Source organism: Bombyx mori, chromosome 11, assembly GCF_030269925.1.
Source record: "Bombyx mori chromosome 11, ASM3026992v2".
In the NCBI taxonomy this organism is placed as follows: domain Eukaryota; kingdom Metazoa; phylum Arthropoda; class Insecta; order Lepidoptera; family Bombycidae; genus Bombyx; species Bombyx mori.
In genome coordinates this window covers 18230907-18251463 of record NC_085117.1, presented here as the reverse complement: position 1 = coordinate 18251463, position 20557 = coordinate 18230907, and the positions used below count along the sequence as shown (strand labels likewise).

The window sequence follows — 20557 nt, the reverse complement described above, 5'->3', positions numbered from 1 at the left end:
AGTGACCTGAATTATGCCTTCTCCTAGTTTTAGTACTAAAAGCGGCAAATAATACTGAGAGTGGATCTGTTGGGAAACAGTGCTCTCTTGTCAGATCGTCGTGACTCCTTACGGGGCAGGGTTCGGGCTTAGGGCAGCTCCCTCCACCCGGACTGTGGGCTCCTTGTCTCGCTGGACATGGGTGGTGTATTGTTGGTGGTGTGTTTGTGAGGATAGAAGATGGGTCTGAGGTTGCATAGAATACTCGTATTTACGGTTTTCTGTCTTTATTGCTACTCTTCTTTATACTAGTGTGCGAGTCACTAATCACCTCCAGTTTTTTATTATTTATCTATACTAATATTATAAAGAGGAAATATTTGTTTGTTTGTTTGTATTGAATAGGCTCCGAAACTACTGATTTGAAAAAAAAATCACTGTTTGGAAGCTCACTATTCCCGAGTGACATAGGCTATAATCTTTCTTGAAAAACATTAGGGATCCTTACTAAAACTCCAATAATGTAACCCAAGGTGTAAAAAAATACCTAAGATATTCTTTACATCCCTGCGTGCTCTGCGAAAACTATTGATGATAGAATAAAATAATATACTACGACTTTCTAGAACACATTATTATTTATTTACAAAAAGTGTCGCGACAGCATATGTCTAACTATTATAGTTAAGCCGCGATAAGTGTTCTTTTCTTTAAAAAAAAACGTCAAATATCGTTGAAATTTTTGTTAAAGACCCGAGCGGAGCCGGAGCGGGTTGTATAAAAAGCTATTTTGTATAAAAAGAGAGAGAGAAAGAAAGAAAGAGTTTTCTAATCAGTAATCCCTTTTATAGATTTCTTCCTACTCTTTTCCTCTCTCTACTCCAGCTGCAATTCGTCCCTCTATTGTACAGTGTTGGTAACTACACCGCATCACATTTCCAGCGTCCACACCTCATTGACAATATCCATAATATATTTCGAACGGTTTTGAACATTAACATAGCAATATCAGGAAATACTTGTAAACAAAGGAACAGCGGTCTAAAGTAATGAATTTTTTTATCTCTTACAAAATAAAGTTACGTTGGCCTAATGTGGATGATTCGGTTTTTCTGTATCGACTCGATGTGTTTAAATCCCATAACAGATATCAATACTGTTTTCTTTAAAGTTTTCCGCAGTAACATTTCGCAGCTTAAAGTATTACTATAATTTTACATGGAAACTTTTTATTTATTAGTTAATTTAGCAGAGCACAGTACTGTTTAACTTAGATATTGACTTTGAGCAAAGGGCCTTTGAATGGACCTCACTACATAATGAACATTCTAAGTCGGGGTAAAAATTAATTATTCACTTTGTTACGATACAGGTCTTTTTATCTACCTGGTTTCATCTTAACCCCATAATCATTAAGCCATCAGCCACCGGAATAGAACGCTTTCTTACCACTTAGAACCAAGGCGCTTAGAGGGTGTGTCTCTCGCGTTTTTTTATTACCTTAATCGGTGGACCAGCTCACGGCCCAGCTGTTATTAAGTGGATAGCGGAGCTCATAGACATTTACAACGTAAATGCCACCACCCACTTCGAGATACGGGTTCTAAGGTTTCAGTGTTTATAGTATCAGTCATTATAGATAGCATTAAAACTCGTAAAGCTTGGTGGTAGGACTCTTATGAGTCCGCGCAGGTAGGTACCATCACCCTGCCTATTTCTGCCGTGAAGCAGTAATGCGTTTCGGTTTAAAGGGTGGGGCAGCCGTTTTAACTAAAACATGAGACCTTAGAACTTATATCTCAGGGTGGGTGGCGCATTTACGTTGTAGATGTCTATGGGCTCCAGTAACCACTTAAAACCAGGTGGGCTGTGAGCTCGTACACTCATCGACGCAATAAACAAAAAATGTAGGCAGTTCGGCATATCGAGGGTAATACAACAAACAACAATGTTCATGTAATTTATAAAAGATTAATTTCATTCTTCTGTCGGTAATATCAACAACACTCCGAAATCGGGTCAGACAGCTTAATCGAAGTCAACAATATCTCGCTCGTAAACTTTGATTCCATATTGAGTTTTCAATATATACTTTGTAACAAATAAATTCATTCGACGTTTGTTTGAAAAACGATTTGTATTGTTTAACTTTTCTCATACGAGTGGGTTCGTTTTTGAAGCTGTTTATGGATCGAGAGACAAACAAATTATTTATTTCTTATATCTTGGGTAAAAATTTGTTTTTATCCTGTCTTTCTGAGGTTGAGGCGAATTAAGGGGTGAGGTGAAGCGTCCATATGTGCGTGGTAGTAATCATCTTATGGTAATCACTTCAAACTAGGTGGGTAATGAGCTTTTTTTTTATGATTGCATGGTTACTGGTGGCCCGAAAGCCTTTCCAGTTTCAGCAAAGGCTCAGCCAGGAGGGGTGGGATTTGCTAACAACTGCCCGAGCGCCTCCGAAGGAGACCTAAGAATTCAAGGGTAATTGCTTCGCGAATGAATCTACTACCGGATCGGAATCGCGACCTGCGGAGAAGATCCGGCGAGAGACTCAGCGGGCTGATGCATGGGTTAGGTTGCACGTCGACCTCTTTGTCGAGTTCGACGAGTACGGTTACCGGGGTCCCTAAGCCTGCTCCTAGTATTAGAGCTGAAGGCGTCTAATGCAAAGGTTATTGGATCTGATGGATCCGTAAGGGCTGTCTAGGGCGTCGACGGTGACTGGCTCCTGCACGATCAGGATTCGGGGAGTAGTCAGCGGTGGTAACGATAAGGCGATTATCATGACTATGGATAATGAGCTCTTTCCTGTACAAACACACAACAGCAACACAACGAGAACAAAACATTACCACAATATACGAACAAATATACCGACTCACGCACAATCCGAAATAAAAGCGAACTTTTATTTCTGAAAATATAAATGAAACGAAATGACTTTTTGTATCTATACTAATACTAGCTGACCCGGCAAACGTTGTGTTGCCTTAAATAAGATTTCTAGGGAAATTCTACTGTAGAAAAAGAACCTCATTTAACCACATAATACCTCATTATAAACAAAAAAAAAAATCCAAAAAATTAAAATAAAAAATAAATGTTTGCGGTGGACAACCCTTTTCACTAAGGGTATGAAAAATAGATAGTAGCCGATTCTCAGACCTACTGAACATACTATTGATACACAAATAAAACCAAAAAAACATGGCTGAAAAATGTATAGTATTGTATAGCTCTCAAATATATTAAGTGTATAATCTATGATGTATAGTGAGTAAGTAAGACAGGAGACCGGCTTCGTCCTCATCCCTACTACGTGATGTTTGCTGGATGAGTGGTGACACCTGGCGGGGATAGTTGATCAGTAGTCGACCGGCGAGGGCGGGAGATCAAATTCAATTTAAAAAAAAACATAATTAAAGGAACTTGAAATTATAAACTCTGAATAAGAATTTATCGTACTACAATTATAATATTTGATTGCCATCTTGCAACTTTATTGCGGATCTGTGCATAGAATAAAAAAATATTAATCGGGATGGAAAAATGGGGTTGATCGTATAAGAGTGAAAATTGAGAGTAATATGATTTTTTTTTTTATTTTAAGTCATGCCAAAACAAAATAAAAAACTTGCTAAAACAATTAAAGTTTATAATTAACAAATAAAAAATAGGGGTTGATCATAGAGGGATGAAAAATTGAGAGTAACATCAGATTTTTTATTTTAATTCATGACAAAATAAAAATGAAAATCTTGCCAAAAAAATTAAAGTTTATAATTAACAAATAAAAAATAGGGGTTGATCGTAGAGGGGTGAAAATTTCAGAGTAATATGATTTTTTTTATTCTACGTCATGACAAAATTAAAACATAATTCTCACAAAAAAATTTAAAGTTTTTAATTAGCAAATAAAAAATAAGGGTTGATCGTAGAAGGGTGAAAATTGAGGATTGTATGTATTTTTGTATGTTGTATCATAAAAAAATAGAAATTAAATTTTTTGTCTAAAAAATAAAAAATAAAATTTAGGGGTGGACTACCCCTAACATTTAGGGGGATGAAAAATAGATGTTGGCCGATTCTCATAGATACCGGATAAGCACAAAAAATTTCATCAAAATCGGTCAAGCCGTTTCGGCGGAGTATGGCAACGAAAACTGTGACACGAGAATTTTATATATTAGATAGCTGACCCGGCAAACATTGTTTTGCCATATATAAGATTTCTAGGGAATTTCTAGTGTAGAAAAAAAAACTAACTTATTGTAAGTGTGTAAGGATGTGGCAAATGAGTGAAAGAGGTATGTAGTGCTGTGGACGATGAGGGAATATATAATAAAAATAACAAAACCTCATTCAACCACATAATACCTAATAAAAAATATGTTAGGGGTGGACAACCCTATTCACTTAGGGGTATGAAAAATAGATAGTAGCCGATTCTCAGGCTTACTGAATATGCATAAAAAATTTCATCAAAATCGGTCAAGCCGTTTCGGAGGAGTATGGCAACGAAAACTGTGACACGAGAATTTTATATATTAGATTATAAAGCTGAAGAGTTTGTTTGGTTTGAACGCGCTAATCTCAGGAACTACTGGTCCGATTTGAAAAATTATTTCAGTGTTAGATAACCCATTTATTGAGGAACGCTATAGGCTATATAACATCACGGCAAGACCAATACAAGTAGAGTACCAATAAAGAATGTTTCAAAATAGGGGTTTAAATAACTCCATAGCACTGTATAATTCAAAAATATTTTCACTTTCTACGTAAATTAAGTGGGGGGTAAAACTTAGCATTATGCCAAAGTAATTATTCCACGCGGACGGAGTCGCGGGCAAAAGCTAGTTTAAATATAATTGGGAACGTTGGAAAATGAAGGAAAGTCAATTGATCATCGTCGGACAGGAAATCGCATTTTTTTTCCACAATCTGATCCGAACGACCATTCCCGAATGTTCAAATTCATTAGAACTTCAACGATAAATAAAAATATTTGATACAGCATTGGAAATTTTATTTAAAAAAATTCGATGTAACTTTTCAGTTGTAATATATTGGTTTCTGACAAAGATGAAACATGAGAATGATTTAATGGCTTCATTTCGATTGTTTTGTAATTAGTGTAGTACCTACTTTAAAAATATAACTTGAACTACTTTTAGTTATTCAACTTAAATCGCTATTTTCATATATTTAGAGGTTAATTTAATTATTTACTAATAATTCTCAGTAATAATTACCATGGTATTTCTATCTCGATAATTATCAAGTGGCAGCTATCGATTTATACTTAGCTGTATCTTTAAAAAATGGACATGTACAATCTTATTCTAATCGTCATACTCGAGTTTTCCTTCATAAACTTTTAATAATAAATAATTCACGGATTTTCCCATTAAAATATTAGGCTTAATTGAATTTAAAACTTTTACAGCTATTTGTGTATAAGTCGAACTTCACATTTAATTTTGTGAATGTTTTAAAATTTATCTATAGTTCAAATTTTTCAATGATAGAATCAATTAATGTTTAATTTGTTGTTCACAGAAGAGGAGGGAACGGAATTGGAACTAGAGGCATTATACAGAAGATACTGTGTCCGACTCAAACACGCGCTATTTGTGTCAGCACTGTGTGTTACATTAGCGTGCTGCGTCACATTGCTGACGATCGTCTGCATTCAGCATTCACAAGTAAGTAGTCCTTTAACTCCCTTACTTTTCAAAGTTTTTATTACCAACTAGCTGACCCGGCAAACTTCGTAGTGCCTCAATCGATAAATAAAAGACCTAAACTTTTGTATAAAATAAACTTTAAAAAAAACAAAAGGAATCCGTCCGACAGGGGACACGTCAAAGGAAAAACAAAATTGTTATTTTTATTTAATTTTGAGCATTTTCATATTTATCTACCTTTTAAACCTTCTCTGGACTTCCACAAATAATTTAAGACCAAAATTAGCCAAATCGGTCCAGCCGTTCTCGAGTTTTAGCGAGACTAACGAACAGCAATTCCTTTTTATATAATAGATGGATGATAGATGAGATAACAATAATATCAAGACTACAATGCAGACACTGACCACTTCAGTCGCGAAGATCAGTTTTGCGAAAACTTATTGCACGAGTAAATACACTAAAATACACGTCACTGTCCCGAAATACATGTAGCATTGCCTTATATATTATTTAGTAACAGACCTAATGTTGTTACTGCGGGATTTCTATCCTTAATTAGTCAAAGCACGAGGCTCCGGAGGCGAGGAGAATCTTCATTGTGGTCGCACAGCGGTCGGTTACAACGCTTAAATAAATATTCTTGTTTAATTTACGTTGGCAATTATGTTGTGTTTTTATTTTATTAACGTTAAGTGTTAACGAAGTCTAACTCCGAACCGATCTTTTGTGACCATCACGCCTCAGTTTTTTTTTTTCCTGCCTAAGCTGGTAGCCTTGAGAGGCTATTCCAGCGTAACCTTAACTAGTAGGTGAGCTCACGGGGCTCAAACCAGACGACGTTGCTAACACGAACCCTAGCAAGAGCCGTGCTTCGCAGAATCTACCACCGGATCGGAAACGCGACCCACTGAGAAGATACGGCGAGAAACTCAGTGGGCTGTGTCTGAGGGTTAATTTGCTCGTCGAGCCCTTCGTCGCAAGCGACGGGTTCGACTAGAACGGTGACCTGCTTTCCATTCTTTCCGCAGGGTCGGGAATGTAGTTACCGGCGGCCACGATGAGAGGGTTCTCGTGTCGTGCCGCTTTATCGATTAGACTAAGTCTCAAATGTACCGGAATAAACGTCCAAAGCCGCCATCTTCAGACGCGACGTCGCAATCTCCTGCTTACAGTTATTTAAGTGGAGTAAAAGTTTTCTTTTATTACATGTAAAGAAAACCATTTCGTGGCTGATCGGATCTGATCGGAACTGATTTTGTAGTAATTGTTGTATTTTCTTCGGTTTTCGCGACCCGTAGAGTCAAAGCTGTTTTATGAGCACAATGTTTAAATGTCTATGATATAATGTTACTAAAAAAGCGAAATTAAACCGTAAAAGTAGGTTTGATGATCGCAGAAATTGCTTTTAACACGAATTCATGAACAGATTGGTTTGTTTTTTGCTTTCTTACCCTAGAATCTAGAGGTATCTTATTTTCCAAATCTTCTCCCCGAGGACAGACCTATCCACAACTCACAGACCTCTAAAAACAAATTACTGCTTTAGTAACTGCTGCAAAAATGTTGATTTGACTTAAATTGGTGGTTGCTAAATTTTTATATGATTTTTGGTGCTGATTTTTAGTGCACTTTTGCGACAGAAGTCGTAACTACCTACACCATTGTTTAAGGAGTTCTTACCGCGATTTTCACATTTAATGAGTTGTCTAGTTCCCAAAATCGTAATGTTTGGATTGTGGTTGTTTTGTGGGACTCTCAACTCAACCTCCACTTGTAGTCTCTTTCTGTGTCTTTGTTTAGATACACAAGAGTTTTAACCACACATAAGTACACAAAGGTTTTTGCAGAAATATGTTGAGAGAAAAGGCATCAACTCCTTTGACAACAATCCCGACAACTCCATCCTTGTTTTTACTTTACAATTTGCATTTTTACCTTGTTGCGGGTTCAACACATAGCTCGGGCATGTTGTGGAATTCGCCTTTAGATAAACACTATTTAAAAAGAAGAAAAAAAAGTAAACAATGGATACAAATTTCAGATACTTTTAAACTTCAATCTAAAGCAGGGGTTCCCAAACTTATTTTGTCTACTGCCCACTTTGGGAATACATTTTTTTTTCGTCCCCATTTTTTTACTTACTTAAAAACTACTATAGCGAGAGCTCAGTCGGTATCTAAGAGTCCTCCTAGATGAAATTACAAATCGCCTCCCAAGAGACCCAGAAAAAAAATGGGAGACGTTGTATAGAGGTCTATACAACGTCTCCCATTTTTTTTCTGGGTCTCTTACCGCCCCCCCTTTAAGCCTGCAGCGCCTACTTTGTGAAAGGCTGATCTACACTTATCAAGATTTCTATGGACCTCAAATACGAGCACAAAATAAGAATCAAACCGAAGTCTACCTTTCTTTCCCGTTGTACGGTGGTATGATTAATATCTTTGGGCTCCAGTAAGCACTTAGCATTGAGAGGGGCGTTCATCCACCAAAAAATATGTCCAAGAATTTTTTTCGTTATATTTTCAGCTGTAGGGGAACATTGCGAATTAGGAGCGCAGGAATTGTGTGCGACGCTAGAAATGTTCAACCCGTGTATATAATATTACGAGTATATAGTTTAAGTTGGCATTAACGCTTCGAAGCGCGGAACTTACATTATAAAGACAAATATAAAATCTATTTAGTCGCCACCTTAAAAATAAATAGACAATTCAAGGAAAACATGAGCTCTTTCCTCTTAGTGGTAGACATTATAAATGGTGTGTAGTGTTTTGTGAGATCCTATGCACTTAACACCAGGTTTCTTTTTTTTAAAGTTATTTTATGTCCTGGTAACGAAGACCTTTAAGTTATTTCAATTCATATTCTTATTTTTATAAAAATGATAATATGGAGTGAAATGAAATGAAGATGATTAATTCGAGACATTAATCAACTGGGATGAATTGATGAAATTCCACATTTGTGCACTTTCACAGATATTAAACAGTTAATAAACCACGGCTATTACACATTTAAATCTGAAGAAACGCTAAATAGACAAAATCAAAACAAATCACACAACTTCACTCCTCGCGTTACCGCCAAAAAGTCCTCTTAACACCAGGTGTTACTGGACCACCAATATTAATAATAATAAAAATCTAAATAACATTGCTTCCCACTTCTTCTTCTGAATCGGTCTCTTCATTGCTGAAGGTCGTGTCTAATTTGAAATGTGGACCACTCGATGCACAATGCTTCCCACGTCTTCCTGTCCTGGGTGGTCTTTATAGCCTCGGTTATTGGCAGGCCGGTGAGCGTCTTTACCAGATCAGACCAGCGGGTAGGTAACTACCATCAGCTTCTCTAAGTTATCGGGGCCTCTACGAGCGATGTCCCCATGATACTTCCCACTTAAAGAGATGATTAACTCTAGAAGATCACTTCTAGAGTTAACCATCAGTTAATAATCAGTAATCAGTAATCAAATAATCAGTTAGAAAAATTGAATCAACGATTTCAAACATCATATTGTTAGAATATTACCTGGAGAGGTCACGTTCGAGTGCTACAACCGCCATTGTAAGTCTGAGAGTATCGTTATCGTTGCAACTCGAAAAATTGAGAGATTTCGTTAGATTTCGATAGATTTCTTTTAATTTTTTTTGCTTAGATGGGTGGACGAGCTCACAGCTCACTTGGTGTTAAGTGGTTACTGGAGCCCATAGACATCTACGTAAATGCGCCACCCACCTTGAGACATGAGTTCTAAGTTCTACCCCACCCTTCAAACCGAAACGCATTACTGCTTCACGGCAGAAATAGGCAGGGTGGTGGTACCTATCCGTGCGGACTCACAAGAGGTCCTACCACCAGTAAATTCAGATTTCGTGCAGTATCTAAAGTAGATAAACATTTTTTCGCATAATTACATGGCAATGACCAGAAAACGAACAGAAAACATTTTATTGTTATAGTCTGGAAGGAAGCTAGAGAACGATGTCATTAAATTGAATTAAGGAGAAGTAACGTTATTTTTTAAGCTTAAGGACTTTTTTCGTTTACAATCAATCCTCATAAGAACACCCCCTGTATAATTCATTCGTCTATTCATTAACGAATTTACCAAGACACCGGCTTTCGTTTTGTTTCGTTCGCTTGAACAGCTTTGATCGGCAATTATAATTCGTCTTTGTGAGTTTTACATTAATTGTTTTTTTGTAGAGCGTCCAAAATAATTGTAGGTTGTTGTATTATTTAGTTTCTGTTTGTAGCTCCAGTGTTAGCTTCGCTGTTATCTTCGAAGTTAAGCAAGAAGATTGTTCCAAAGAAATCGATGTTTTTCTTAAATGAACTCTTTTTTTTTCTAGAATATTGATCGATTCGTGCTTTTTCTACTGGATTTAATCAAGTGTGTGTGTCAAGACACATGACCTGCGTTGGCAAGAAAATGGCCTACGTTTGATGTTTTGATTCGAATCTAGTAAAGTTCAATCCTATTAGCGCTGCTTTACCGAAGCCTATTTTACCTACTGAACTGATTGCACGCGCAATTTTATTTCAAAATGTCAGATTGTCAGGTCTAAGTTTAATTTACGGACGGACTCAGACAATATATTTGGTAATGGGGCTTTGGGTGTATTCATCTCGTCATTATTACTAGCTTAGGCATCTTGTAAACTCGCATGGGTAGATATCACGAGCCCGCCTATATCTGCTGCGAAGCAGTAATGCAGTCCGGTTTTAAGGGCGGGACAACTGTTATATATGGCGGTCTCTGTGGGTTTGAGTAGTAACTTAAAATAGGGTGGGTCGTGCGCTTATTCATATACATAAAAGTGCTGTCTCGAAGTTCGTAAAACTTTTGCTTAGTATCATTTTTCACGATCGACTTCCCCAATGAAAGATTATAATTTTTTTTCAGTCATTGAGGGTAGGCCCTGCTTGGAACCCAAATAGAAAGGTGCCATTGTGCATCATATTTCTGCGCAAAGCTATTATCTCTTCTGGTGTCCTTTTAACATCGATTAGTTTCTAACCACTTCACTCGATACGTTCGTAGCACGATATCCGTGTAGTGTACACAGAGACTGGATGCATCAGATATTGCATTAACTGTTCTCCCGAGGCAAGCCTTATTCGATTAGGGGTCAGTCGATTAGCTCTAGACGCTTCGAAGATCTCATTTGGTAACCTTAATTTACGTTGGAACTAAGTAGCTTCAAGTAGATACTTTTCCGTGTCTGTGGTGATCATGGATTTATTAGCGAGTGTTTAATAGTTTAAAATTGTTGTTTACTCTGGGTAGAAATTATACAACAACACTTTAATCACAATTAAAACAACTTTTATGGTATCGTATTCGCTCGCGTATGTTCTTGTATTGGGGTGTATTTTTGATGTAGTGGGTAATCACGGATATCTATACTAATATTATAAAGCTGAAGAGTTTGTTTGTCTGAACGCGCTAATCTCAGGAGCTACCTACTGGTTCGATTTGAAAAATTATTTCAGTGTTAGATAGCTCATTTATTGAGGAAGGCTATAGGCTTTATAACATCACGGCAAGGCCAATACAAGTGGAACACCAATAAATAATTTTTCAAAATGGGGGTTCAAAAATCTCCTTAACATTCTATAATTTAAAAATATTTTCACTTTCTACGTAAATGAAGTGGGGATAAAATTTAGCGTTACGCCAAAGTAATTATTCCACGCGAACGGAGTCGCGGGCAAAAGCTAGTATATGAATATAGTCGTCTGTAATTAATAGCCAATTACAAGTTAAATTTTTTTTTTAATTTTTTTATTGCTTATATGGGTGGACGAGCTCACAGCCCACCTGATGTTAAGTGGTTACAGGAGCCCATGGACATCTACAATGTAAATGCGCCACCCACCTTGAGATATAAGTTCTAAGATCTCAGTATAGTTACAACGGCTGCCCCACCCTTCAAACCGAAACGCATCACTGCTTCACGGCAGAAATAGGCGGGGCGGTGGTACCTAGCCGCGCGGACTCACAAGCGGTCCTACCACCAGTAATTTACACAAGGAGGCCTGTGATATAAAAAAAATATATGTTCGAGCTTTAGGAGCTAATGGAAGTAAGTGTACGTATTGTTCTTGTCTCCCTTGTGTTTTCACTAGCCGTAACGCAGGATAAAATCCTACGAGTAGCTTCCGGTCGTTTTGCGTGAAACGTTTATTTCTCAAGTAATTCTACATCTTTCGGTATACATTGAGTGGCCTTCTCTCGCGGAATTCCCTCGGATCCTTTTCAGGGTTGCACAACACATTGGGGACATGATTTATCTATCGTTTCTATGTTGTTATGTTCAATGTTACGTCATATTTGCTACGTTGTTGTCGGGAAGAAATATGATACGTATGTCTCTCAAGTGAATACAATATTCTAGAACAAAAATGTGCGGGTAAATTCATCGTGTAAATTCTGATTAATGTCTGTGAATTTATAAAGGCATGAAAACGTTTTTGTAATATAAAATTACATTGCCATACTAAAGGAATACTAAAATACTAATTTTTTTACACTCTCCCCATCAATATATGCTCTATGTATCTATATACTTATTACATATACATGCAGATAGAGCGTGTAGAGAAAGGGTAGGAAGGGCCCCGTTCCTTCTCAGCAAGACAGCAGAAAGTGGTAATTCTTTACAACTTTTTAGATTAAAAAAAAATCAAAAAACGTTTATGAAAAAAAAATTAAGCGACTATCACCTGACTGAGACTCTCATACAATTTTTTTTTATTGCCATTGTAGGCAGACGAGCATACGGCCCACATGATGGTGAGTTACCGTCGCCCATGGACTTCAGCAATGCCAGGGGCAGAGCCAAGCCGCTGCCTACCGCTTAATACTAGACATAGATAGATTGGATGAAAGTTACTACGATTTAGCTAGGTATCTACGGTACCCTAAAAACCATTTTCGCCTACTATACCCCGAGAAAGTAAGCCGGAAACGGTTGTAAAGGGGCTAGTAAATTAATAGTGGGATGTAAAAACAAAGCAAACTTAATGTCATTCCCACTGAATGTATTTTATTCGAAACTTGAGGTTCAGCTTTACTTATTTAAGATCATACTAAGTGAAATTAGCTCTTGACGTTTTAGACATAATGTAGAATGTCGTATGAGTAAGCCAGTCGGCTTTTAGAGTAGAAGACATTGATCGGTCAAACTTGTCCTAGAATTGCCTAATTACTCGCCTGCTCTCGGCAGATTCTTAGAAATTTGATATTGAGATTTTCCTTCTGAGATGCAATTCATGACATCACTACACTTTACGATAAAAAAAATTAAATTCGGCCGTGAAAATATTTATCTTCAAAATTAAATATAACATAACACTTTATTTGACCCCATAATATGTACAGAGTAAGCATATAAAACAAATAATAGTCGGTGACATAAATTGGCGGCCTTATCGCTGAAAGCGATCTCTTCCAGGCAACCTTGCAGGGAGAGGAATAAGCAAACTGGACGGTGCTATATCTTAATAAACTTACATACATAAAAATATATACTTACATACATATGTGAAAAATAAATACAGTATAAGATAGACTTACATACGATTAAATACAAATAAATATGCAAGTAAATACAAAATAAGTAGCAACTTGTACAATTATATTGTAGGAGCCATATTATTGTGCAAGGTAGTGCGATTTTTATCTGAACTTGAAAATTTCCGACGAGGACGATTGTTTGATGCATAAGGGTAGTGCATTCCATAAACGGACTGCTTCAACCGTTAAGGTATTTAAAACTAACGGCAGAAGTAGCCAGGATGCTGTCACATATTCTAACTATAGCTAATCATTTCTTGCCGAACCTTCTGCCGGACCACCTGCGTGGTTGCCGTTGCGTTGCCGGGGAATAAATTAGACTACTAAGATGTTAGGTGGTATAAAGTCAGCGCAGAAGAGTCATTTAACGCTATACCGATATATGACTCTTCTGCACTGCCTTTACGACCGACCCTCATACGAGACAGAGCCCGGAGAGGTATGGCGGATTAGTACAGTCAAGGGTCCTACAAAACAATAATATAAAATACAATGCTTGTGAGAAATATAATTTGTCCAACCTCTGTGAATATGAGAGGTCAGAAACAATTTAACTTCCATAATATCTGAACCTTTAATGCCAACTCGCGTACTTAATTAAGGTAAATTGTATAACATAATAATATGTTACACCTATTGGGAACGCTAAAAGGAAGCTACTTAAAACTGGTTGTAGGTAAAGCTTACAATTGCATTCGCTTTGTAGTAAGTAAGTTTTTGAAACTTTTCGAAATTGTATGTCCTAATTATTGAAGTTACAAAATAACAGGATTCCGAATTTACTTTTACGTCACTAGTGAAAATTAAAATTAATATTATTTGGCTGACCTAATATTGAGGCACTCCAACCATGGGACCGGTGACCCAGTGATCAGTGTGAGAACGGACACCCAAACAAAAAAAAGGGTGCGTGTACGTGTGCGGTTTTTTTTATTTAAATTTTAATCAATTTGAAAAAAATATATCGATTAAGCAACATCCTCAAACACGCATATTGGACATCCCTTTTCTTGACATCGTATAAATTCGGTAATTCTCGGTACGGTTCGGAAAGTTCACCTGCGGCTATATTCAGACTTGCCAAGTTACGTCGGTCGTATTGTAATGAGCGATTTAGTGGGTAACTTCATTCTGTTAATTTTGTGTCACGGTGCGCGCGCATCGTAAAATTTCACTCTCATCAATTTTTCATAACGCGCCTAAAGAAGTATAACTTCAAAATAATTAAATGATGAAATGAAGATCAGTGTGGCGGTTAAGAAATTTCAAAACACTTTTGTTTTCTTGTTACAGGAACTGTCAACTCAAGTGAAGGCCATCACGACTCTCTCGGTCATAACCTTCGTGCTCACCATAGTTCTGTGCTTGGAGTTGCTGCCGGCTGCAGCAGAGTGTGAGACCTTGGCGCTATCAGGCTCGTTACTTGTGACAGTATGCCTTGGGGCTGGTACTCTTGTAGCAACCAATCACGCACCGCTGCCTCTCTTTGCTTTGATTTTGGTAAGTATTGTTCACGATGTTCACGATTGACTTCCACGGTGAAGGAATAACATCGTGTAGTAAAAATCAAACCCGCAAATTATAATTTGCGTAATTACTGGTGGTAGGAACTCTTTAGAGTCCGCGCGGGTAGGTACCACCGCCCTGCTTATTTCTGCCGTGAAGCAGTAATGCGTTTCGGTTTGAGGGGTGGGGTAGAACTTAGAACTTATGTCTCAAGGTGGGTGGCGCATTTACGTAGATGTCTATGGGCTCCAGTAACCACTTAACACCAGGTGGGCTGTGAGCTCGTCCACCCATCTAAGCAATAAAAAAAGTATTAATTTTGGTAAGTAAATATTTTTATTGCCCTTGCAGGCAGACGAGCATACGGCCCAGCTGATGGTGAGTGGTTACCGTCGCTCATGGACTTCAGCAACGCCAGGGGCAGAGCCAAGCCGCTGCCTACCGCAAATTTCTATTATTTCTATTACCGCAAAAGTATTTGACACTTGATTTCTTGCAGCTCTATTTTGTGTATCGCAGAGAAGCTTATAGTGTACATCTCGTGTTGAAGTGGTCTATTGTATATACCCTTAACCCTAACGTAAAGTGATCAGTTCGGGAAAAAAAGAACAATTCGTTTCTCGTAATTTATCTCGGGTTCAGATTCGAATAATTGATTTTCTATACTATCTATACTAATATTATAAAGAGGAAAGATTTGTTTGTTTGTTTGTTTCGAATAGGCTCCGAAACTACTGGACCGATTTGAAAAAATCTTTTTCCATTAGAAGCCGACATTGTCCCTGATGAACATAGGCTACTTTTTTTTATTTATTTTTTATTTTTATTTTTTGGTTTCATGTGTGTTTTAATGTTTCCGGAGCGAAGCGAGGGCGGGTCGCTAGTCTTCTAATAAATCACTTAATATTGATTTGAACAGTTTTTATTGTTTAATTTGTGAATTAACAAATTAATTCTTAACAAATTTGATCTTTGGTATCTCTATTTTGTTTGATATTTATTGAGAAGCAAATTGGTAACAAAAAAAATGTTGTAAATTTTTTATATATGGCCGAGAGCTCAGCACTTCATACAGCAATATATCCGGATTTACTGCGAAGCTTCTGAAAGGGGTTAAACGAAGAAAAACTAAGTTCGCTTGAAGCTCGCGATCTTCAGAAAGCGAGAATTTAGTTAAAGCTTCGAATGGGAAAATCGAATGAACTTAACGAAGTCTATCTTCGGCTCTGTCTCTGAGAAACTATTGAATTTTTAACGGCATTTAGATGAGTTTAAGAATGAAATATACCAAATAATTTCCATATATTTAATTTTGAAGTATACCATTCCTGTTCACGATCGACTTCCACGATGAAGGAATAACATCGTGTAGTAAAAATCAACCCGCAAAATTATAATTTGTGTAATTACTGGTGGTAGGACTTCTTGTGAGTCCGCACGGGTAGGTACCACCACCCTGCCTATTTCTGCCGTGAAGCAGTAATGCGTTTCGGTTTGAAGGTTAGGGCAGTCGTTGTAACTATACTTGAGACCTTAGAACTTATATCTCAAGGTAGGTGGCGGCATTTAAGTTGTAAATGTCTATGGGCTCTGCTAACCGCTTAACACCAAGTGGGCTGTGAGCTCGTCCACCCATCTAAGCAATAAAAAAAATATTCCCTATATTATAGGTAACAGATACTGATATACATATTTATGTGCTTTTTAAATATAATATATAGACAATAAACACCCAGACTTAGCACAAACAAACCTGTTCATCACACGAATGTTTGTTCTATCTGAGAATCGAACCTACGACCCTCGGCGCAACACTCACGACCGCTAATTACTTTACCATCGAGTCAGCCAAGGCTCTATATCAGACAAAATATGTATCTGACAAAATCCTTAAAATAAATTCAGTTTTTGACTCTGCTTTCTACCGGTAACACCACCTTAATTTTGGGAGTTCTTTGTCAACACGAGCTTTTCATACCCTATTTAAACAAAGTATAAACGTCCTACTTATTATGAGAGCTTAAATCAAGCTATGATATAATGAACGCAAATTATATCATAGCTTGATTTAAGCTCTCATTATATCCAATTTCGACTTGAAAAAAGACAAAGGCCAATCGAAATTTAATTAAAATTCTAAATCCTTAACTAGAGTTATGCAGAAGGATAATTGTTGTTTTTTTGATGACAAAACAATTTTCGTTGATTAATTATTTATTTCAGCTTTTTGAAGAGCCACTCTTAGTTTTGAAATCTGTAAAAGGATTCTACTTCACTTTGATACCGAATCGGATTTAAAAAAATACATTATAAGGTCTGTAGACGAGTTCGCGGGTCATCTAGTACTAAGAGCCAAAGATATTAAACTGAAAACGTACCACCTACTATGGGACGTCGAACTCTAAATTTCTTTCGAATAGAGCTTACTCTAAAGTGTGAAGGTTAAATTGAAAATATGGTCATAGTTTTTAACAGTAATAACCTCGAGTGATTGTTAAGCAAATGGAACCAACAGATAATTTCATTTTTATTTATTTATTTTTTATTGCTTAGATGGGTGGACGAGCTCACAGCTCACCTGGTGTTAAATGCTTACTGGAGCCCATAGACATCTACGACGCAAATGCGCCAACCCCCTTGAGATATAAGTTCTAAGGTCTCAAGTACAACGGCTGCCCCACCCTTCAAACCGAAACGCATTACTGCGTCACGGCAGAAATAGGCGGGGTGGTGGTACCTACCCGTGCGGATTCACAAGAGGTCCTACTATAATAATAATATATTAATAATTTTGCGGGTTTGATTTTTATTACGCGATGTTATTCCTTCAACGTGGAAGTCAATCGTGAACATTTGATAAGTACGTATTTCATTATAAAAATTGGTACCCGCCTGCGGGATTCGTATGCGTCACAAGATACAATTTGCACTGGGCGTTTTATCCTTTAAGCCACAATGACTTACGTTGTCGATACGATTATATTCGAACATATTTAAAATTTTGGTTGATACCGATTTTCTTTACAACTTCAAGCGTATCGATTGCTTGAAACTAAAGAAATAGCTAATTACAAAAAAATGTTTTTTTTTTATTGCTTAGATAGATGGACGAGCTCACAGCCCACCTGGTGTTAAGTGGTTACTGGAGCCCATGATATCCACAACGTAAATGCGCCACCCACCTTGAGATACAAGTTTTAAGGTCTCAAGTATAGTTACAACGGCTGCCCCACCCTTCAAACCGAAACGCATTACTTGCTTCACGGCAGAAATAGGCAGGGTGGTGGTACCCACCCGCGCGGACTCACAAGAGGTCCCACCACCAGTAATTACGCAAATTATAATTTTGCGGGTTTCATTTTTTCTTTTTGTTTTCTTAATTTTGTTTTCTTAAATGCGTATCGTGGCTTAATCTCCGCAACTTTCTCGGCTCAAAACAATGGAAAGCTGAAAACGTGACTTGGCATAATTAGTATTTAACAGAATTCTCTAATAGCAGTTGAATAGCCTGCCCTTGCGGTGTAATGTGTTCCAATCAAACGGGTACCAGTTCGAAATCGATCACGTACCGATAAGATTTATTTCAAACACTACCATCATAAGACTTGGCTCTAGAACAACTTCAGATAGGTATTCGTTTTTTTTAAAGGATTTTATGACCTGGAAACTAAGACCTTTCGGTCAAGTCTTATTTTAATTTATATATTTTTATTTTTATGAAAAATAATATAATGGAGTGAAATGAAATGAAGATGATTAATTTGAGACATTAATCAACTGAGATGCTATTAAATGAAATGAGATGAGATGATATGGGATGAAATATAATCTCAGTAAAATGGTGGTTATTTACTACTGAGATATTTTCAGTGGGCTTTTTGGAGGATCCCGAGAAGCTACGTCCAGCGGCTTTGTTTCATTTTCCCATATTTGTACACCTTCACAGATATTTAACAGCTAATAAACCACCGTAATTACAAATTTAAACCTGAAGAAACACTCAGTAGACAAAATAAAACAAATCACACAACTTCACTCCTCGCGTTCCCACCAAAAAGTCCTTCAGATAGTCGTTATCCGATAGTAAATAAAAGAAAAAAAAACATACCTTTACCTTAGTTGGACTACCTGTGTTCATTAATCATGTTAACATTTTTTGGAAACATAATGTGTTTCTTTAATTGGCTCATGTTTGTGAAAACATCCTCTGTACCCTGTGTCTAGTTAAATGCTGTTGAAACATTGTTGATTAAATAAATAAATAAATAAATAACAAACTGTATCGATAGGCATATCACGGAATACATTTGACATAAACCTGAATCGTGCTAACGATATTCGCAAGTTTGAATGTATGCAAGGTCCTTATACCAAACTGAACGTCGATCTATGAAGCACACATCTACATGGGGAAAGATCATTCCAGTTGTCGTTCCCAACAGGAAATGAAGATCAATTTCATAAAAAGCGTATTAATGTCAATAGCGATATCAGGCTGTAGGTAATTATTCTATGCGTAAGCCAACATTTTGCTTAACTCGAGGTAAATTTTGTCAAAACCTTCCCCGGTAAAAGTGAGCTCCTTAAGCAATGGCCGCGCATAATTAGCGTTCATTTGCATAATATTTCCTTTGCGACAGCTTTAATGAAAGCAAAGGTGTCGCCGTTTAGACCTTGAGCGTTTTAATCTGTTCTTTGACAATATTACTTTTAGAAACGCTTATTTGAAGAAGAAATATTTTAATTGGTGAGGCCTGTTGTGAGATTGCTATTATCATCGTACCTATATTTGCGGTTAGGCTACTTACCGTGGGGCAATCGTTATATAAAACGATTTAAAAAAAAAAAAAAAACGTTCGTCATGCCTTAAGTACCTATACAAGGTGAATGAAGTTAGCCCCTCAAAAAAATTTTTTTTCCTATTTTATACTTAATTTCTATTAATTCGTTTGTTCATCATTTGTTCATGATTGTTCACTGTTAATAATTGTTTGTTCTGCATTTATTTATTTAAAAAAAATATTTAAAAATATACCTACAAGTTAGCCCCTCTAATGCAATTTTTAATATTTTTTCATCCTTAATGACTCGTAAATATTCATTTTCGATTGTTCTTATATGAAACACGTTTGTTCTCTTTCGAAATTACTCGTTTTTTGTTTAATTTACTATTTTTATTAGTTGAATAAATGTATGCAAAATATGTGTACTGCGCATGCGTCAACTATAATGCCTAAACATTCTACGCGGTTTTAATCGTGAAAAAAAAAACAAATATAAATCCTGAAGGAGCAATTAATTGGTATACAGTTTAATTAAAAAAAAATAATGAAATAATGTGCATTGGCGTTAAGTTAGACCAAATACATTTTTTCCATCCTCCTACTTATCGTTATGAAGGTATAAAAAAGATAGGGAGTTCACATAGGTAATATATATGTTATGTTTGTAATAAATGTTAGTGTGTCACTGGCCGTCTTGAGTATCACTTGTTCCCATACACGCTAACACAACATTGGCGACGAGGTACCCACACCAAAAAATAAAAAATAATGTCTTTCGGAAATTTAAGTAATTTCGATAATAACATGCAAACTTGGAAGACTTGGAGATGCAGACTCACACAGTGGTTCATCGCGAACGATATTAACGTGGTGAAAGATCCAGCAGGAGTCAAAAGACGGGCCATATTGCTTAGCACACTCAGCGAATCTACCTACAAACTGGCAGCTGATCTCGTGCTGCCTAAAGAAGTTCAAGAAGTACCATACGAAGATATAGTTAGTACCTTGGA

At 36.9% G+C, this 20557-nt stretch overlaps 1 protein-coding gene across 3 annotated transcripts in view; it reads left to right on the top strand.

Annotated features, from left to right (window-relative positions):
• LOC101737606 (adenylate cyclase type 2) overlaps positions 1 to 20557 on the top strand; it is a 240287-nt gene that overhangs the window by 63862 nt on the left and 155868 nt on the right. For 2 of the 3 annotated variants that reach the window (XM_012696130.4, XM_062671269.1), the window contains exons 2-3: positions 5545 to 5690; positions 14551 to 14757. In XM_012696130.4, the coding sequence (XP_012551584.1) occupies positions 5545 to 5690; positions 14551 to 14757 (353 nt within the window). The remainder of the gene's footprint in view (positions 1 to 5544; positions 5691 to 14550; positions 14758 to 20557) is intronic. The other variant, XM_062671268.1, reaches the window with a different exon arrangement.